Source organism: Pygocentrus nattereri, chromosome 15 (genome assembly GCF_015220715.1).
Source record: "Pygocentrus nattereri isolate fPygNat1 chromosome 15, fPygNat1.pri, whole genome shotgun sequence".
NCBI classification, from domain to species: Eukaryota; Metazoa; Chordata; class Actinopteri; order Characiformes; family Serrasalmidae; genus Pygocentrus; species Pygocentrus nattereri.
This window is the reverse complement of record NC_051225.1, coordinates 30698339-30721089: the sequence shown is the minus strand read 5'-3', so window position 1 is coordinate 30721089 and position 22751 is coordinate 30698339. Positions and strand designations below refer to the sequence as shown.

The window sequence follows — 22751 nt, the reverse complement described above, 5'->3', positions numbered from 1 at the left end:
ACCGGCACAGCGGAGGTCTGTCCGTGGGAAAAGTTCCTTTCAGCCTGAGCGGTAGTTTGCAAGCAAGACAATCTGCTCTCATTTTAATGAGCAGAGTTAAGACGGCTGGCCTCAGAAATCACATCTGGACGTACACTACTAGCTAGCATGCGTGCTAACTAAACCAGATAAACATTGGCTTAAGCTGTTTTGGTTTCTGTCTGTCACTTCTTCCTTTCGCTCTCCGGTAGCTAGTTAACGCTAAATATGTATTAAGCGCACTATCTTTTCAGTCGTTGTTAACAGATTCAGATATCAAGGGCCCTAATTAACCACAGGCCCCGCAGTTATTTCCACTCTTTTTTTCAAATCAGCCTATTTCATATCGAAGGGCCTCGTTTTTAGCATTTAACGCCTAAGAGCATCCGTTTTCTGTTCCGAAACATTAAAAAAAACCCGAAGAGCCACCTGCTAGAGCCCGGCCTCCGTGTGTCTTTAAATTAAGACTCGTATCTTAAAAACACTACGGCGATGACACTGGAGTCCATGATGGCTTGCTGCCTGAGTGAGGAGGCCAAGGAGTCGAAGAGAATCAACGCTGAGATCGACAAGCAGCTTCGCAGAGACAAGCGAGATGCGAGGAGAGAACTGAAGCTTCTGCTGCTGGGTAATGTAGTTAGTTAACATTGTTTTTTCCATTTTCTCCAGTGCATCTGGAGCCTGTCGCGCCACGGTTCACACATTATGTAGGTGCACTGTGGCTTGCATGCACACTGTCTGCCCAATGATGTAGAGAAATTTCAGCTTCTTTTAGTGCACTCATTGCTGACACAGGGGTCCAGGTGGCACAGACAGCCTGTATGCTCTCAGTAGATGGGAGCAGTCTCACATGAGCCTAAGGGCACTGTGTGCAATGCCAAGCATCGGCTAGAGGGGTGTAAAGCCCCCAGCACTGGGCTGTGAAACAGTGATACTCGATTGTCATGAGTGGTAGACCACCATTAGTTGAAGTGGTATTTGCGATTGATCCAGATACTAATAATCCTCACTAATGCTTGTGTGGCTGAGTGCAGTCAAATCCTCACATCAGTGTTCCGGCATCTAGCGTAAAACCTTCAAAGAAGAGACTGATACTTCAGCAAAGAGGGGGCAGTCTCACTATTTATGAATGCCCTTCATTCCAGAGGAAATGTTGAATGAACGGGTGTCTACAGTCATTTGCACATATACTGTGGGATCCGTTGTGGTATAGCTCTATGAACTTGTTTATGTTTATATATATATATATATATATATATATAATTAAAAAAAAAAAAAAACGCCTCACAGCAGTGGTTACTAGACTTTTTGCCTTGAGGGATTTGTATTGAGATGGCTGTCTGCTTTGGGTGCCACTAGCAACCAGTACATCTGTCACTTAGCGTGAAAGGATAGTGCATTTTCCATCAAAACAGCTGCAAAACAGTTTGCTTCCACCTTGACTTGAGTGTTTACTTTGTGCTTTTGCTCTTAAAGCTTTTATGAATGCAGTTAGATTTTATAATCCTGTTGAACCAAGGTGTTCACTGAGCTGAAGTTCTGTCAGAGTTCAGTGCCGCTCGTCTTGTAACAGTACAGTCATGTCTGGTGACGCCATGTGTCAATACGTTTGTGTCTTGTTTTTATACTGTCTTTAGCTATTATGTAAAGTAATTACATCAGTTATTTAATTGGAACTTGGGTTACTGTTTCTGTCCAGCAGTTATGCCAATTTTAGGTTTTTAGGTTTTACATTTCCAGATTTTAGGTTCAGCACCATCACAGTCCGTGTCTAAACTTCAGAGCTTTGTTCTCTAGTTTGTAACATGTAAATGACGTGCATCTAACATCCCACTTCAGCCACCTTTTGACAATAGGCCACAAATACGGTGATGCTTGAAGATGGTTTCACAGTGCACAGTATATATATCATAATGGTCTGTTAAGTCTGCAACAGAGTAAAAGCAGTGGCACATTTAGAAAATACTATTAAAAACTGACATAGTGCATCACTTTGCAGCACTACATCCAGTTATGCAAGTCCAGTTAGGTGTCACCACTTTTTTGACTTTAATGATGCATGCAGTGGCTCAGTCTTCTTTAAATACTGAAAATATCCATGATATGTGCAGAAAAGTACATTGGCATGATTGCGTGGGGATGCACAGCAATATCGGAATCATAACGGTATTGGCTGATATGTTTCGATCTGGCTGATTATTTCAAAAACGCTAGTTGATGACGAATTTATTGTACTGTGGAAGAGCAGAACGATTTTGATATGTGGTCATTTGGGACAAATGAAGCATTGAAAAAAAATCCAAAGCTATTAATACAGTAGATTGCATTTAACATTTCAGATAATGTGCTCAAGTAAACCCCATTTAATACATGGCAAATTATGCTCTATATGTAATAGGGCATGCAGTTGGAAAATGTGTAAATAGTGACAGTATCCATGATATGATCAGAAAATGTGTTGTGACATGTTGTAGTATAATTTATCACAAAAATGATAAATATGGTCATGTTGCCCAGCCCTAGCAGAATATTTGCTGGGCTACTGCACTAAACGTCTGCATTGTATTCAGGTATCTTCATTTATAACCTTATAAAATGAAAAATTTACATGTTGTGCTAATCCAGCTCGATTTAATTCTAGTTTCTGTTATATATATATTTTTATATATATATATATATATATATATCAGCATGGCAAGCAGGGTTGGAAATTAGCACTGCAGTGGTGGGTGACGTACCAGCAACAATTTAGCCAAAAAACTGCATATACAGACAAATAATACAATTGTAGCAAATAATGTGATTTGTAACATTCCACAATGCTAATGAGAAGCCAATCGCAGGGCATCATAATGAATTGTGATGCCCTGTGATTGGCTTCTCATTAACTCACAAATGTTCTGTATGTAGTCAGCACAATTTAGATGCCAATAGGAGAACTAATAGTTTCATCTCTGGGACTAAAATCCTAAAATTAGAAGCTATAAAAGGCCACGACTCATCCAAATGTCACATCCAGATAAGAGAGAGCACAGGTAAAATCAGAGAATTTGGCTGCCATAAAGGCACTTACCAGCCTGAAGACGGCCCAGTTGGAGAACATGAGCATACTGTTTAGGAATTTTGCGGTTGCAAAAAAGAGATTAAAAATGGCAATGCAAGTAGATTACTTAGTTACATTCTACTCATATAAATTGAATAAAATAAAGTTCACTTATCCGGCTTGGCATTTGAGCTGATATTAACAATAGCTGAGATGACTTACCTTCAGCAGCTGTCTTCACTTGGATTACTTTAGATTGGCCACCTTTCTCTGTGCACACCTCCATTTCAAGCAGTGGTATCGTATTTGGACAGTGTACAACGGCCTTTATGATAGCGGTAGTACAGTTTTTGTGACATTGTCAGCATACAAGAATGTTGATACTCTCAAACTGAAGCTGTTTATCAAGGAAAACTATGATGCGTAGCTCAGTACACATGATCATGAGATTGTTTGAACGCTGTAGTGTATGTATCACAAAAGCACTGTGTGTCCTTGGTAAGCACAAACAGCCATGCCAAACAGAAGTGGCTTGTGTGAGGCGTCTTCTAAGGGAGGGACTGAGGAAAGCGCCAGTCCGTCACTATTAATTACATTATCACCTAATCAAATAACAAACCAATTATTTTGACATAGTGGACTTGTAGTTTGATGTAAAGGACCAAACAATAAAAAAAATACTTAACTGAAGAACAACAGACTTTGCATAGCCTTCCGACCTACTTTAATAAAGCCTTTAAAAAGACTCATATAAATGGGTGTGTCCATTGGGCTCAGTTTCATACTGTAAGGGAGACCAGTAGGAGAGTTTAAAATATACAGTGTCATAGGGTCATCAGTTCAGGTCCTGGAGGGCTGGAGTCCAGCTCAGTTTGGTGATTTCCCTGCTGGGCTAGACCGCAGCCCTGTAGGACCTGAACTGTTGACCCCTCCATTGTCATCATGCGAACTGGTTTGATCAAGAAGGTAAATTTCAATGGATTCTTTTTTAATTAAGCAATTGTGATGGCCATGAAGAAGATGTGCATTAACACAAGAGGATTGGAAGAATATAAACCACTCTAGTCTTGATTCCAGTTGTCTTGAGGAAGCTTGTATGTGGTGTGTTTTCTCTGGGATTGAGTAGTTCAATTGGTGACGTCATCACCAATGCTGGGAAAATCTTTGATTGATGGCAGTAAGCCTTCTTAATTGCACTGTGGTGGTTATTTGATTTGCTAGAAGAGAATGACCTATGTCTGGAACACACTTTACTTCGACCGTGTAACAAGCCCAGGCAGCGCTGTCACTGAAATAGCAGCTTCTTTTTTTTTTTTTTGATGTAACAATAGGTTTCCTCAGTGGAAGATCAGAGAACTGCTTCATTCTTTCTCCTCAAGCTGTTACATGACCATATTGTTGTCCATTGAAACTGCTTTTTTTTCAGTCAAGGACTCAAGGCTAGTTTTGACCATACAGGCCAAAACTTGTGATTTGCTTTTGCTTTTTGTGCTCTGTCTGCTCTGATGCCATCTTCTGTGCAGTCACAAGTTACTAAATGGTTGAAATTGTAGTTCAGGGAGTTAGCACATTGTTTGAAATGCATGATTTCTTAATCTTTTTTTTGACACCAAATTTAAAAAAATTTCAAGCCAAAAGTGTAACTCATGCTCACAAATGACTTTGATTTACTGAACTTGGGTGAACTTACCTGTTGTTGGGAGATTGTAAATTTGATCACCAGTGATGCTGGGATCTGGAGTCTAAGAGAGCATAATTGGCATTTGTTTCTGAGATGGTCTTCACCCCCGATCTGTTAGCTTGATGCTAGTCAACATGGGCATGTGTTAGCTTGCGTAACAGAATTAGCAGTTGGCCTTCTCCTCCAAGCATGTTAAGATGTCCAATGAGGTTGCGTTAATGACAGTTCAAAAAGAAGCGTTTTTTGCTTCGCAGGCTTCACCTTCCCAGCCTGGTAGCATCATGTGGAGGAGACCTAGCTAGCGGATTGGAATTGACAGTGACTAAATTGGAGCAAATTGGGCAATTATAATTAAAAAAATAAAACAAAAAAATTAATAAGCAGCGCTGAAGGTGAATAACATGCATATGTTAGAAATGTTAGAATCATGGATGCTGATAAGGCTGACCACTTAAGTATTGAAATTGTTTTATTTTCTAGTACTAAAGTACTAGAAACCAAACGTTGATAGCATAAAAGTATTGAATGTCAGTACTCAGCCCTAGATTTGAGGCAGTCCTCATTCATGATGACTGTAATAGGATGGTGTATTTGAACACCTTTCAGTTTTTAACAAAGTAAGTCACATTATCCAGCATATTTAAACATGGACTACTTTTATGAGCTATTAGGGCTGTGTGATGTGGACAAATCACATTTCGTATGCACTGTTTCATATAGCCATTAATAGATGCCTTTCTGTATATAAAAACGTATTGCTTTGATTCAGCACTCACAGAAACTCATCTGGAATGTCTGAGATTTGGTCAGAATGCTTACATCACTCTGTGAAAATAATATTGATTTCTTAGAAGCTCTTTTGCATGTGGCAGTCTTCTGAGACACAGTGGGGTAAGGGCCAATATTGTGATAATGATTAACAAATAACATCTCTATAGCCTACTTTCAAGGAAAGTGTTGACCTGATAGAGGTGCGGTACAAGGGGACATCAATCAGGTGTTGTCACCTTTCTCAAGTGTGTGGACCTTAACATAAAGACCATGTGCTTATCATTTGTTTGCTAGATTACTGGCTGCAGTTACATCAACTTCTTTTAGCTGTATTATATTTCAGAAGTTGTTCAGAGTTGTTTAATGTGAAATGGTTTATTGTTGTGGAACATACTGAGTTTCTTTACAGTGGTAGTGATGTCTACAAAAAATATATTGCCACTTTATTTATGATCTAAAACCTGAAGATGATAAAAGAAAAAGTGGTGAATCTGGAATATTTATTTATTTATTTTATTTATTAGTTTATTTTTTTAAGGACAATTTTGCCTCAGAATGGCCCGCATGTACCCTTCCACCATGAATGTATTTTAAAAACATGTTTTAAGCTTTTATAAGCTTTTTGCAAAACAGTGCATCAGACATCATACAGCATATTCGCAACCATTTCATGTGATGATGATAACATTTTGCAAGGCAGCTTCTAGAGAAGTTAAACTGTTTAGATGTCTGGTTCCTATCACAGCCACTGAAAAATTCTAATGTTTCATAGAACTGAGCATTTTGCATGAAGACTTGGTTTACATCTTATTGACTGAATTAAGCCGATATTTTGAAAAATTCCCCTCTCTACATGAGAGATTTTCTTTCTGCTTAAAGCAACCAAAAGTAACTATGTTAACCATTTGGTAACCTGGTGAGCTCATCAAATATTTGACGAATACAATATTTGGAATGGTCACATGATATGGTGTTTTGAACTTCTGTCTATCAGCAGAAAACAAGTTATGTCCTGTCACTTTGATGCTGCTCAGCTACTCTCATGCTAACATGACAGGTTCAGCATGAGTGTACACCCATATTCATGTTGGATGTTTGTCATCTTCCTATTGATAAACTGCCTGCGCTTGCAGATGCAAGTTAAACTTAGACTCCTATTGAGTGTCTTGGGTCTAAGTTCATGTTTGCTTTTTCCTTTTATTCTGGCTTTCTCAGACAGTGTGTGTTTATGTATATGTGTGCGCGTACTCTTGTGCAGTGAAAGAGGCTGCAGTGAGAGAATGAGGCCGAGCTGAATGTGTGAGAGAAAAAGAGTGTGTTGGCGTTCTCCACTGGAGAGACCCGAGCCGAGGGCAGCAGCTCTCAATATCAACCCACTCTACTGCTGCACACAAACGCATGCTGTTGCTGTGTCACATGATCCGCATGAAGTGAAGGAGAGGGAGGGAGGCTTGGTTTTATTCTCTCTAAAAGCTATGATTATTTAAAGGAATATCCATCAATTAGCACAATGCAAATGACATCATGCCAATCAGTGACAGAATTAGCTTCCATTCATTGTTAGTGGTGTATTAATGCAGCAGTGCATCGTGATGTACCTGTCTCAAGGTGGTGATTCAACTTTATCTATTTTTAATTGTTGGAAGATTGGCTGATTTTATAGTTAAGGCTATAGTAATTTTAATATGATTCCAAAAAAATCTACAGAATGAGCTAAGAATGCAGATGTCAACTTGTTTTGATGGATGACCAGCCATTATTCTGTCATTAATTGGTAGGCCTTAAATCAAGGATGCAACTCATCAAAATTTCAATAATATAAAGAAAAGCAAACATAAGCATGTTCAAAGCTTTTCTAAAAATACTTCATATGCCCATCATATACCACTGTTATTGTCACAATAAATTTGGTTTATTAATGTAGAGGTCTGCACGGGTCTAATTATTTATACCCCCACCCTCCTGATTTACCACTAATCACATCCACCTGTACATTCCTGTCCACAACCCTAGCACCATATTATTATTATTATTTTTTTTTTTTTTTTTTTTTTTCCCGCGCTTGCCTGATTCAACCACATGGCATGCCCACTCGCGCACCTGCCTACTTTGGGCTATGCATGTGGTCCTTGTCAACTCCTGCCTGTGTTTGATGTAATCCACTCCACTGATATAACGGTGTTCATGCAAACCTGACGGAGCCTCCAGACCCATCACAACGCCCAAACTCAGCAGCGCAAATAAACGTTTCAATGTTGCAACAGAAAGTAAATATTTTATACATATTGGGATAATCAAAGCTAAGTGAACTACTTGTACACGGCACCACACAAAGAGTGTCACATTATGTGACGTCACTTTCAAGTGGGCGACACCACAGGCCAAAAAAAAAAGCTTTTTAGTTTTGCTACTAACATTCTTCTTATCTATGTCAGCGTTATATTATTAGCTAATTACTTTATATGACATCTACAAGGCAGCTGAAATGAATTTAAAGCCAGATCAGAGACTGAGGTCACAGCACAGGTTAAAAATCCAAATGAATCCAAATGAGGGGAAAAAAATCTGTTTGATATGTACTGGATGCTTGGTAGCTTCATGTGCTTTACTGCTTGGGATTGCTAATGTGTTTTTTCTCACAGCACACTTGCAGCTCATTTACTGCTTGCTTGTTTGCTTCTACAAGCAGCCAATAACTGTCTAAACCCGCCCCACTCAGCCAGCCATAATACCCACCCAGACGAGCCTGTTGGCTGTTTACCTGCAATGACTGTGGTGCTTCAAAATGAATCCCACCCGTAAATTATATAGTAAATCACACGGGTCCCACAGGTGAACTGGCCTTGTAGGACATTTATATTAATACACCAGAATATTAGAAAGTATTTCTTGTATGGACCTTGGAGCATAGTACTGATACTTGAGGCCGAGAGAGAGAGAGACACAACCTAGGGTTCATGATTGTGACCAAATACTAAAATGTTGACAAAATGGCTGGATTATATTCTAAAGTTCTGAAGTGTGTTAACATTATCATTACCACCCTTGTACCCTGTAGATGTTTGCGTTCGACGTGGTACATTGTTGTAGTTGAGTTATGGTCCTCTTAAAAAGTGGCTGTGAATACCACTATTATTAGCTGCATGCTCCATTTTTTTTATTTTTATTAGACCTTTCTAGCGGGATCAGTTGCTTGTTGTGCCCTCATGCATGCAATTTAAAAAGGTTCTCAACTTCAGTGATGAACCTGCCCATTTAGATAGAAAAGGTTCCTTACTGGATATTAAGCACAATAAAAGGTTTTTTATTATAAACAGTAACATGGATCGAGCAATTGTTCATTTGTTGGTTAATGGTTAATTATTTACATCCCTGCAACAAATGTTGGAAATGAATGTTTTTCATGTAGAAATGATGTTACAACATTTTCTTTTCTGATGCTGTCATATGAATAAAGGCTCAGTATTGGCTGATACTGACTGGCTGATAACTGTTTTTTACTTTTTTTAAATTTTTTTTATGTAGGCTCTCTTTAAAGTCTTGTAAAGACTTTTCATCTTTGTCCATCCATCCATCCATCCATTTTCTAAGCCGCTTCTCCGTCAGGGTCGCGGAGGGGTGCTGGAGCCTATCCCAGCAGTCATCGGGCGGAAGGCAGGATACACCCTGGACAGGTCGCCAGTCCATCGCAGGGCTTTTCATCTTTGTAATTTTTTTTAATTGAAACAATTCACTAAAGCCCTTTTAAAAAGTTGGCTATCGTGCTCAGACCTCTCAGACTCCCATTACCTCACAGGAAGAAGTGAACAACTGACATGATATTCATTTTGTTTGTTTCCCCTCTGATATCTTAATTTTTTTTTTTTTTTTTTTTTTTTTTTTTTTTTTTTTGCTGGTATACGATCAGTGCCATCTCAAGTGGAAATCACGCTCACTGATTAAAACTAGCCATCTGGGAGTATCCGGTCAGAATAAATTGGGCTGGAAGGAGGATCACAAGACTGGATTTTTTTCAAATGTTGCTTAAAAAGTTTGTTTTGATGTCTGGCATATTGAAAAAACATACTTGTGGAATCAAGATTATTGGAAATCAAATTGATCTTGGTTGAAGAATCTGACATTTGGTTTGGTTAGAAATATGATTGAATGTGAAAATAGAGCTAAGTGTGTAAAGCTTGGTGCATTGTTTATCTTAACACGGTGAATAGTCCACCTGCATTTATGTATTCATACCAAAACAATGTAATCAAATCGTGGCAATATATGACACTTTGTGATGCAGTAAATCATCTTCTATAGAACTGTAATTGAATCATTGTAAGGTGAGAGATTTGTGCCCCAGTTATTAGCAGTATTAGTGTATTTGACTGAACCTGCTTTACTTTGTTATCCAGCCTTTATTTTGGCACCAGCACAGCTGAATTGCAAGCTAGACTGCTCCTACCTGTCCATAGTGTGTTCCTTCCAATATTTACAGTTTAAGAAGTGTTGGAGTGTCTACTCCACAAAAGCTGTGTGTTGTAGAGAATACTCAATGACTCAGAGGTGTTTGAGTGTGTGTGTTCTTTGGCACACCCATCCTGGATCCGACTGGATTCTCAGGCATTTGATGATCAGAGCGTTTGTTCGTTAACCGCCAATTTTTGGCTGCCCTGTTTTAAGTATTTGGCATTTCCTGTCAAGGATAACTGCAAACCTTTCCTTTAATATCTAATAACTGTATGTTAGGGTTAAATCCATAATGACATCTAGCTTAAATTCAGAACCAAAACAGACATCATTGGATTTAAACTCTTTGGCTAAGATGTTTATTGCAGAATCCTGCTTTATTTTTTAATCAGATGACTTCTGTTTTTTGTGGTGTATCAGTGTCATTGTCCTGCTGGAGACCTCCAGAGTACAGTAACTAGGAAGTACTGTTCCTGTCCTTTTCTGGAATTTTCTGATACTTTAATGTCAGAATCTCAGTCTAATTTTGGTGTCAGTGTCCTGATCATTTTCAGCCATTGCACAAATGCAGTTACGCTTGTCTTTTAAACACACAGGTTTGTACACGTGACTTCCAAAAATGGAGCGTGCTTTAATGCTAAGAATAAACTGTGGCTGAAGTGGTGTGCTATACTGCGGCATCATTTACAACACCAATCACATACTTTTGACCACAGAACGATAAGGTGTGTATAATTTGCATGCAAGGCGATGCAAACTCTCACCTCATGATTTTCATGCTGAAACCTTTTGTTGCTATGAGAAGCCTGCAGCCCATGTCCAGTATGAAAGTAAATGAAACATTGTTTACTTTTCAGCATAAATGTGTTTTTTGTTTGTTTGTTTTGGGTTTTTTTTAAAGTTTAGTTAACATACAACTTAAGTGTTCATATTGTTGTGAGGACTACTGCAGTGATACTCTCTTACTATAACACCATGTTATGTAACACCTCATTTTACTGAAGACCTTATTTCATAAAGTGATATTAGCAAACTTTAGCGAAAAAGCGACCAATTTGGCAGGGGGGTACCACCACGGTTATCGCACAATCAACACAGTTAAGGAATTCCAACAAAACCTGATTTGATGGACGTGGTTCAATGTTACATCAAACAGGATTTTCTAAAAATCGCAATGACTAAGGCCAGTGACTACTTTGTCCACAGACTCAATTTTTAGAGGCCAAAATGTGAAATGTTGTGGTCATAAGCACTGTGCAGGAGGCAAGATCAACTCTTCAGCTCTGGTCCTGGAGATCTACCTTCCTGCAGGACCTAGTTCCAGCCACAGTTTGCTGATCAACATTGTCCCAAGCTCCTGACTGGCTGGATTGGATATATTAGCGTTAAGTAAGGGGCAGGGCAGGTTATTGGTTACAGGTTGGAACCAAACTCTGCTGGAACGTAGCTCTCCAGAACCAGAGTTAGAGACCACTGCAGAAGAGAAAGTGTATTGTCCAACTGTGTGTATATTTTAGCACACAGATCAATGAAATTAACGAAATGGCTTTGTTGGGAATTGTCTATAGACAGAGCTGTCTGTAGGGGCTGTTAAAGCAGGCCATGTGAGTATATAAATTGTAAAAAAAAACAATCAAACTTGAAAGACATAAGTGATGTCCCAGTGAGGTCCTTGGATGCATTTCTGATGTGGAACTAAACCAACTCGTGTTCCCTGCAATGCTACTCAATCCATGGTAACTAATATAGCATAGCTAGCTAATATTATTTAAAATCAGATAGAATTTACTGATTTAAGGTAAATTGTTCTTATTTACACTAACAATTACTTAATTTTAAGTAGGTAATTCACTATGTTGGCCTTGAGTACTAAACAAGTACTACAGTCTGAAAAATATTGTTGATGCATCCCTAGTATTAAATGTGACACTGCTGGTTCTTATTTGTCTGTTTCAACATTTTAACATTCAGGAAAACTAAATATCATGATACATTGTGAATCGTGAAAATGTCAAAGTATGATGGCTTTTTATGCACTTTGCCTACTCTTACTTGTGAGTGTGAAGAACCTTTTAAAAGTTCAGAAGTTCAAAGTTTTATAAAGTTTACTAGAACTGAAAGTCAAAGCCAGGAACCTTTTAGGAACATTCATCTTCAAGAGTGTAAATTTTGGCTGATCCTCATATTTGGTATTTCATGGTATCCTGGACTTTTCAGTTGTACACCAAAAGCTTTGTTTGAATATTATGCCCCTGTAACTTCTGCTTTGCCAGTATTGTCTGTTCCCTTTTACATCTGGTCACGGAGCCTAGTCTGCATTTTTTTTTTTTTTTTTTTTTTTTTTTTTTTTTTTTCTCTTCAAGAAGCATCCTTACCTCTCTGTATCCATGAATGGGCATTCTAACTGGCGATCTAGTGGCCAACAGATACTTGTTTTACATCTTGTCCAGATGGGTGGAGTGACACTGAGTTTTGATCGAACAGAAACCAAAGTAGGCCTGGCTGTCAGATGGACATTTAAGCCCATTACAAGGCAAGGAATGCAGAGAATGCCCCCCAAACCAAGAATGCGGCATCTTGATATATGACTGGTATCCTGTTATCTGGCAATCAAGTTTTTTTTTTTTTCCCCCCTCGAAATGAGCCTCACAATTAAAATCCCAGCCTGCTTTTTGACATTTTTCCTATCCGTTCTTAGAGCCGTTAGAGTGCAATTTTGGATCTCGCTTGCTCAGGGGACCGTTTGGAAGTGCCTTGGTGGGACTTTGTACTGCCAACCACTCTGGTGTCCCAGGCAACAAGATGTCTGGCTGCCAGGGTGAGAGTGGTGAGGGGGAGGGTTAAATCTTATGACAGAGGGCAGGCAAAATAAATCAAAATGGCTTTATCCGCCTGCAGTTGTCTGAAACAGCTGTGGGCTGTTCTAATGCATGATCTGAAGCAGGTGAATTCATCTTCTGCTTCTTATCATTGGATGCTCCCAAGATGCTAAAGCAGGAAAAAAAACTGTCTTGAGTAGGCCTAAGTGACATAGACTATCAATTTGCTACGTTTTTGCAATTGTTACTATGTGTTGTGGTTGTGATATGTTCCGCCATATACTGAAAACCTTTGAAGAACTCTGTGCTTTGATGTGACGTGATTAAAGGAATGGTTTGGCAAAAAATGCAATTTGCACCCCTCATGTAGATCAGCCAAGATATGTTTGGACTCTGCACTTGTGGATGTGGTTGAGGACACAGTATGTACTTACTGTACTTACTAACTATGAAAATCAACAATCTTTACAGAATGGTTTGGTTAAAAAAAAGAAAAGAAAAAAGAATAATACACAATTTTCCATTTACCTCCGATATAGTCAATCCACCCTTACTTGTTTGGTTTACAGATGTTTCTTCTTTAGCTCAGCACTGCAACTATGCTATATGACAAAGTGTGTAAATGCTTTACCACCACACCTATACAAGCTTGTTGGACGTCCTGTTCTAAAACCATGGGCTTTAATGTGAAGTAGCTTTTAATAGTTTACATTCTTCTGGGAAGGCTTCACATGATACTTTGCAGTGTTTCTGTGGGAATTTGTATCTGTTCAGTCAAAAGAGCATTTGTGAGGTCAGACTCTGATGTTGGATGGGAAGACCTGAGATGCAGTTGACATTCCAATTCATTACAAAGGTGTTCAGTGGTTTTGAGGTCAGGGCTCTGTGCAGGCCACTGGAGTTCCTCCACACCAGACTCATCAAACCATGTCTTTATAGACCTCGCTTTTTCACCCTTGACTGGGGCAGATCTAGCAGGGCAGAAACTTCACTAACTGTATAGTAGAAAATGTAGTGTCCTGTGACAGTACCACTTTTTAAGTTGAGGTATTCAGTATGACCCATTCTACTATCAGCGTTTGTCTGCCGAGATTGCATTGCTATATGCTTGATTTTATGCACCTCTTAGCAAGGAGTATGGTTGAAACACCTGAACTGAATAGTGAGTAGGGGTGTCTACATACTTTTCGCCACATAACATGTAAGGCTAATGTTGCTAACCAACATGAGTTCCAGTCACCAAAATCTCTTCTGTAAATAAATAGGCTGGGTAGCATCCCCAGTGCAAAATGCCTAAGGGCAGAATTCTCACAGCACATAGTACGAGTTTGTTATGGCTACTGTCCACCACAACTGTCGTATACTGCATCTAAAAACTCAAAGCCATTGTTTTTAATAAAGATGCATCCTCTACCACAGACATTTGTGCACTGTACACCATTTGTGCACCACAGACTACTTGGTGACTTCCAGCAGTCCTCATTGTGTCTCTGAGTGCTACTGCTTGCCACTCAGCATCTTGCCATTACTGCATTATGTTCAGAATGAGACCACATACAACTGATAATGGGCTGAAAAGTGATGTGGTTTGAAATTTTACATTGCGTACATTACATCAGGCACAGACATCTTCAAGATAAATGCAAAATGCTTGATATCTCCACCCGAAGCTTGCTTTTTAGCCTGAAGCTTAAGTGGATTACATGAACATATGAAACAGCATGTGCATATCATATTTCTAGTGCATTATCTTTGCTAAAGTTACCAATATAAATAACATTATTTGCTTTGTAAAAACCAAACTGGCATTTTAAAATTCTTAAACGAAAAATGTGTTGCCTGTTTTTGTAAAATTAAACAGAGTTCTACATTTAAAGTAAGAGGCAAATGTCTTAATCCAATGCATGATTATGCTACATTTTGGTTTAGGTCTAGGGGCATCATTCAGACACAGCTGTAGTGAATTGGCCCCATAAACCTACAGTGCAGATTAGCCAAAGTGAAAATAATAAATTGACCTATCATGTATTTGTATCAACATGATTAATTTCAGTCGTGCCTTTGTATTTATTAGCTTAGTTACATTATGACTGACTTATTTCACCTTGTGTCTCTCTTTTAACTGGAATCTTTAATTGCTGATTGGTATCACATTGATACCAAATCAGTACAGAGAGGATTTATTGCATTAAATCTATATGAATAGCATAGAGATGGTAAAAAGATGAAAGTCTGAACTTGAGCCTGAAGTGAATTTGAACTTGGTCTCATGGTGACCCTGCTTAGCTCTGTGCTTCTTTGGTCTGCCTTTAACTAATGGTGCTAGTAGTTGTCCTATCCAGGACTGTGTTTGGTAGGTTTGGTTACAGAAAATTGGTCTCTGGTGAGTTTTAAAAGGCAAATCCTACTTAACTGACTCCATCAGAGCTAAACATTTAGAAAAAGAATGCCATACTCGATTTTTACCTCAAGAAAAAAAAACTGAGCCTTGACAGGAATAACTATTTCATTCATTTGTGGTGAAATGTATGTTCTCTATCTTAAGTGTTCGGTCCATATTTAGCCTTTCATTTGCCATAGATTGGTTCACTCAGGTGTAGGGAAGGACATTCAGTTAAGCACTGCATCAACCTGATCTGCCTCAGTCACGTTTATAATTAGACATGGTACTTGTACATCAAAAAATATACAACACTTGTCAAGTGGTCCACTTTGAATTTGATGGCTATTTTTAACTGACATTTCCAATTTTTGGTCAGTCTTTCTTTCAGGGTGGAGCAGTTATTTGCCATGAGGAGGGGGCACGGTTTGGCCTGCTCCTTTGAAAATCGGTTTACTCTGTGCTAAATGCTGTAAAGTGTTGCCATGACGACCATCTCTGCACCAGGACTGTGCAGTGGCCAATGTAGCCTGGTTTCTGTCCTAATGCTGTTGCGCATGCCTTATTGTTTAAGAAATTATAAATCTAAATTGAAGATCAGTGTTACTACCATGCTGCCATATATAAATCACATTAAAGCTAGTTACACTGCAAACCTGTATCTAATGTTCTTTGTGCCATACATTTTTTTTTTTTTTTTTTTTTTTTTTTTTTTTTTTAAATAATCTTCTCATTCTGCTACTGTACAAGGTACCACCAATGATGTGCAGGTCAGAACTCTCACATAGCAAATGGACCAAGTCTCTGTCTGTGGCATGACCTAGATTTTACTGCATAGCACAGATCTACTAAGGAAGAAAATCAGCAGTGAGCTCCAGAAATGGTCCTTATAAACTCAGAGTAGGGGTATGAAAACATGTAATTGGTTTATGATGAATTATTTTGTGTCAGAATCACTGTTTGGTTGATCTTGACTAGTAAAGCGATTGTTTTGATTCACTTTACCTTCCTTAGATTCTGTTGCAGTGTTGGTGTCTGTCCAGATACCAGCAAGAAATCATGGCTGTGATTTGGAAGTTTATGTTAACTCATAGGTAGATGAGAAGTTGCATTTATCTGACTTTCTGTCTCACTGCTCAGTCAGAACTTAGCTTTATCCTCAGGAGTTTGAGGGAGCTGTGCTTATGCAACCAAACCGTTTAATGGGATTCCCCTGTCAGCATACAGCCAGCTGTGTGTGCGTGAGAGAGGGACGGAGAAGTTGAGGTTAGCAGAGAGAGGACAACTTGACAAACTGACTTTTTTTTTCTTTCCACCAAAATTGGTCATCTCTGGTTTATTACAACAACAAAGGCTTCCATTCCAACATTTGCTTCATCTGAATGCGCAAGTAGCCTTCTGCTGCTGCTTTTTTAAATGAAGGGCCACTGTTGTTGCATTGCTTTAATGTGTGTGTGAATCCAAACCGCTCATCTCTGCCATCTTACATTTTTACTTTCCAGTTGCTTCTTTATCTGGATTCATGCTATTTAGTGACTTTAACTTGACATAAAAAATTGAAAGAATATTTGGGATATTTTGGTTATCCAGCACTCTCATACCCTTTGTGTTTGTTGCTCCTCTCTAGGCACAGGTGAGAGTGGCAAGAGCACCTTCATCAAGCAGATGCGCATCATCCATGGGTCAGGCTACACTGACGAAGACAAGCGCAGCTTCACTAAGCTTGTCTACCAGAACATCTTCACCTCCATGCAGGCCATGATCCGCGCCATGGATAATCTCAAGATCCAGTACAAATATGAGCAAAACAAGGTAAGAATCTATATTCAGTGGATAGACTGAACTAAAAGCAGAAACTCAATTTGAGAAACAATACACTAAAACCGACTCTGCATGGAACTTTTGGCACAAGTGTTAAGTAGTTAATTTAATTTAGTTAACTTAAATAAGCTAGTGGTGCTAGGTGTTTTGGAAAGTAGTACTGTGATGACTGAGCTCCATTTTTTTTGCTTCTTCAAAGGTATGTTAGGAAAGGGGAGCAGCATTTGATGAAAAGAACACTTTGGTTACTGTTAAACATGGAGGTGGATCTATTATGCTTTGGGGTTGTATGGCAAGGAAATTATGTAGGGATCGAGGGAAGAAAGGATTATTTCAAATCTGTCTAACAATTCTTGGAAGCAGAAGTGACCAAGTCAGTTAAGAAACTGAAGATGAAAAGAGTTGGATATAACACAGTGATTCTAAACTATACTATTAGACTCCTTGGGCAAAACTCCTACCACCACCTTCACCTACCTCTGTGAAGTTTGTAAATTGTAAGTCATACTGGATAAGAGCGTCTGAGAAATGCTGTTAATGTAAATGCAAGTATAAGACAATCTGCCATAAAGTCCTTCAAGAAACAGTAGATTAAGGTTTTTCAGTGGCCTATGGTGTCGCTTGACTTGGTTGGTTATTGAGAATCTGTGGGTAAATGCTGTGCATGCATGGCAATCTATGAATTTGGACTAGAATAATTCTAGGACAAGAGAGGAAGAGGAAACCTTAAATCAAGAACAGAAAGACGTGGTTGGCTGCAAGAAATGTTTGGAGGCTGTGATTTCAGCCATATGGGGTGTAATTAATACTGGCTGAGAGAGTGCTGGAACTTATGCACATGCCACATTTTAGGGTTTCTTTTCCAAATATGTAAATTCTGAAAATAAATAGTAATTTATCAGAATTAATAGAATTGCATTAGAATTTGGAGAAATCGAAATTGATTTTTTGCTGCACCCCAACTATTTGTACCAGATATTCCGTTCTTGGTTGGATGGCTCAGTTGTATTGAAATGTGGCATAAGGGAGAAGTGTGGATCATGTGGGAAGTTTGGGGTTTGGAAAAACTGTCCTAATCTGATTCCTTAAGGACAATCTTTACAAGGCCTTTACTATTTACAATATTGTACAATTTAGGCATTTGTTGTGTCTTCAGGCCAATGCATTACTGGTGCGAGAGGTGGATGTGGAGAAGGTGTGCTCCTTTGACCAGCCCTACATCAGTGCAATAAAGATGTTGTGGGCAGACCCGGGCATTCAGGAAGCCTATGATCGCAGGAGAGAGTACCAGCTCTCTGACTCTACCAAATAGTGAGTTTGTCTGCATTCAACATCTTCAGCGCTTTCCTTGCTCAGAGGTGTCTAGCACAGTGGGGAGTAATAGTCTGAGACCACTAGTAAAAATACTTTGATTATGCATTCTTTTCTATTTTAATTGAATATTGTTTTATTACCGATTATACTGTTAGCATAACAATAGTTAGTGATAGGCAGAATCTGTGAAATATTATAGGAATTTCAAGATTTTGTAGTATTTGTCCCAGTTTTGCTTTAATGACCACATGTATTCAAGTTAGCATGGACTCTAACTCTAAAGTAGATGTGATCTACAGATCAGCAACTTCTATCACTTTTAGTGTTGTCAGAACACAAGTTTCAGTAGAAGGAGTAAGACTCTACAATAATCTGACCTTTTTGTACAGGGCCTTAATGTGGTCAGTGACACAGATTTTAAATTTGGATAGTGACCTAGAAATAGAGCATAATTGTGAACGTTTCTTTTTTTTTTCTTTTCAACTTTTCTTTTAATTTTTTCAAAGTTCTAAAATGTTCTGTGGTTGTTTCCAGGATTAATTGAAAACCATCCCAGATTTTCAATGTTGTCTCAGACTTATGGACCCCACTGTAGTTACGTAATAAGCAATTAGTCATGGTTCCTTTTTGCATGATTCAGACTGTCGGCAGGTTGTAAGTTTATACTTTAGTGTGAAACGAGAATTGCCTCATTATGCAAAACATCTGTGCATAGCTACCTACATGTGTTTGCTGTATTTCTCTATGCTGTAATTGGTTCACCCCCCACAGTTACCTTGGCGATTTAGAGCGGATAGCTGCCACAGGGTATGTTCCCTCCCAACAGGATATGCTGAGGGTCCGAGTGCCCACTACTGGCATCATAGAGTACCCTTTTGATTTGGTGAATATAATCTTCAGGTACCGCTGACCGCAGACCTGCTGTGGCCATACCATCACCTCTGTCACTGTCCAAGCACTCTGCTGCTGCACTGCTACCTGCCCTGATCGCATTCTCTCTCTGAATCTGAGACTTCCTCTGCCATAGTCTCTGATGCCACCACTGACTTTCTTCATAATGCCCCAGACTCAAATGTTTCATTGTTATAAATGAATGAGTAGATTTTGAAAAGGTCAGTGAGATGCTATCAGCACTTTGGCTGCTTACTAAGATGTCATGGGTTTGGTTTTGGAGGGAAGCTGAAGACTCGGAAGGGTATTGGTTCAGATCCCTGAATTGCAGGATCCCAGCATTCCTGGGGAGACCCACTGACTGATTGGGGAATGAATTACCTGCTGTCATGCCTCAATTTTCTTTCTTGTTTTTCTCCCTCTCTCTTTCTCTTGCTGCATCTTTTCTGTCTCTAGCTATCTAAGTGATCTGGATCGAATTGCGGACTCGTCGTATCTACCAACCCAACAAGATGTGCTTAGGGTTCGCATTCCAACTACTGGGATCATTGAATACCCTTTCGACTTGCAAAGCATCATTTTCAGGTAGAACATGGAGACAGGAACTATTATTTAATTTTCATGTTGTCGTGGTCATTTGTGTGCTTTTAATCAGTGTGGTATAGTTGGTCACATTTGTCTGCTGAAGCTTAATGAGTAAAAAATAGAAAATGTGAAGTCCTTAAACCATCGTCACTTCTCGTGATACTGACACGTAAATATAAATATTCCTTCCACTTAATAACAATCATCTTGTATATTGTTGTATTTTATTGTGATTCCATGTTGTGTAAAGAGTATATTTAGTTTTATTAGTCTTATTATTCATTTTCATATTTTTGGGTGAAAAGTGGCTGTAAGAAATGCCAAAAACTCAACAGAAAAACATTATTTCCATGTATTTAGTCAGTGCTGTTCCATTCGTGTCTGCAGAATTTAGTAACTTTAATGTAGGATTAGTTGTGCCACTTATTTTCACAAGTAAATCATGGCCTATCTCACTGAAAAGCGTGCTTCCCATGGAATATAAATAGTTTTTCGCAGTTAGCTTTTTTCTGCATTTAAAATAAAAAAGCTTAGCTTCTAGAATGTGTTTCTTAACTTTTGCATATTCGTTCCCTACCATTTTATGAAGGATACTAACAGAAAAATTTCCTAAAATTATTCCTAACAGCTGAATTTGCCCCAAATGTCTTACTAAAAAAAGACCTCAAAAACTGTTTAGAATAAAACTTCAGTGTCTGCTAGATTAAACAATAAGATTTCAGTAATCATTTCTGTAAGATCTTTTTACTTGAGATTCTGCAATGAAATAAACATTTTAATTCTTGCATCATCTAAAGGTTGGATTTTTTTTTATACAAATGCATGCACATTAGTAAATAACAAATAAAACTTTCAATCAAAAACTACTTGTAGGAATATCAATTAGCTGCCAAAGATTTATTGTGAAATCTGGTGTTTTTTTTTAAAAAATAAATAAATAAAAAATACCCTGTTTACCCTAGTGTCTTGCTTAAGACATTAAGGTTTTTAATATTTGTCCAGCAGAATGGATAAAAAAGTGCCACATGGGTTGTATATGGCTCATTCTACCAAACTGGTTTAGAGTTCAAAACACATTTTGGAGTTTTAACTGACTTTGATATTAGACTGAAATAATTTAGCTTTGAATCATTCCTTGATATCATTCATTTTACTAAAACAAAGTATACATTTCATTTTGTCACCATCAATACAAAACACTTCTGAAATTTTACTGAATGTTTTACTTTACTTTTTCTTTTACTTTAAAAGTGATACTTTTAGCTAATTTTGAGCATAATTCAAAAATGCTTGTGAGAACATGAGCAACAAACACAGCATTGAAGAGATGTACATATAATCATAGCTTTTTAAATATTAAAACACAAAATTAATTGCAGACTGTGTGTTTCTGTAGTAAGAATTCTTGATGTGCACCGATTTTCAGACTTTGGGGTTCCTTTGCTTCAAAACAATGAAATCTAACTGCTCACAATATGGCCATAAGAGACTGGGAGGCAGCCTCACTTCCTACTCTAAAATAAGGCTCTGCCTATGGACTAAATCTGTGGGGGGGGGAACTGCAGTTTAAACTAATTTGTTAGAATGATCCATATGTGATACTGGCACTAAGCAGACTCTATCAGCATGAGTTGGTCTTGCTTTTGTTATTAGCGTAAAGAAGTTGCTAGGGTAAACGTAGCATTACGGCATCCCGACAGAGCCAACGCATTACCTCTGTCCTGTGGCATATGCTGTTACAGACCTCAGCTTTGTGAACCCCGCGGCCTCTCTTCCTCCATTTAGGAGAGTAGAGGAAGAAACGAGAGGATGCCACTGAACAGGAGTGATTACGAAAGCGCGCAGATCGATGGGGAGCCAGCATGTTGAGCCCGCCTACGCGGACCATTGCTAGAAATAGCTCCGCTCCCAACGAGGTTCAGCTCAAGAGGTTCCCTCTCTGCTCAACATGCTCACAGAACAAACGCACTTTAAGGACATTCGCTGCAGTAATCCTTATTATGATGCGTCTTATTTAGCAGTCCCATTTGGACATCTTACGACTGTTTAATAGTAGACCGGTGCGAGAAGGTGAAGTACCACAGGATGAATTACACTAGAGGCGATTTTAAGACAGGCAAAAAAAAAAGATGGCTCACAACATAATGCCTACACTGTGGCATGCCAAACGCCTCTACCTCAAACGTTTAATTGCTTTGGAACCAGATGAAATTGTCTCGCTCTCCTGTAGCTCATCCTACACAGAATCACTTATCCTCGTAAGTAGGTCAGTCAGTCATCCTAGCTGCAGGAAAAGAGGTTGGCTGAAGCGAAGGAGCTTTATTTTAGGCTGGAGCTCCTGGAGGAGCCCATTTATCAAAGCCATGCGCCAGGCCGCCAGGGATGAAGGTAGCAAGACCAAGGTGCCAACACAAAACAAATCTGTGCTTGCATTCTCTTTTAACTTCTGCTGAGAATTGGTTTAATTGTTCAGATTTGTTTGATCACAATCTTATTTTTAAGTGACGATGATTTGTTTGTCATAGAGGTATATTAGTTATAGGGTAATTTCATCATGATTTGATTGATCCAAGAGTGCTATGTTTTGTATAAATACTGTACACTGCAATAGTAGTTTATTAGCTCCACTTACCTTGTACTTACTCACTGGCTATTTTATCAGAAATACCCACCATATAGGTGCAATTTGTAGGTCTATAATTACTTGCTGTAGGCCCTCTGATGCAGCACAGTTTGTCAGCGCACCCACTACCTTACTGCAATTTCCCCCTGGGATCAATAAAGGAATCTGAATCTGAATCTCTACCCCATCTATCAATGGGAAAGGACCTCTTTAGGACCACCATTGACCCATTGACGTGGCATGTAATTGTGTGTTTTTTTTATATATATATATATATATATATATATATATATATATATATATATATATATATATATATATATATATATATATATATATAGATAATGTGTGTGTGT

The 22751-nt window shown here is 38.6% G+C and overlaps 1 protein-coding gene across 1 annotated transcript in view; it reads left to right on the top strand.

Moving 5' to 3' along the window:
• Window positions 1–510: 510 nt before the first annotated feature.
• LOC108430096 (guanine nucleotide-binding protein G(q) subunit alpha-like) overlaps window positions 511–22751 on the top strand; it is a 33513-nt gene continuing 11272 nt past the window's right edge. The window contains exons 1-4 of the mRNA XM_017702281.2: window positions 511–646; window positions 16789–16973; window positions 18139–18293; window positions 19644–19772. Coding sequence (XP_017557770.1) covers window positions 511–646; window positions 16789–16973; window positions 18139–18293; window positions 19644–19772 — 605 coding nt within the window. The remainder of the gene's footprint in view (window positions 647–16788; window positions 16974–18138; window positions 18294–19643; window positions 19773–22751) is intronic.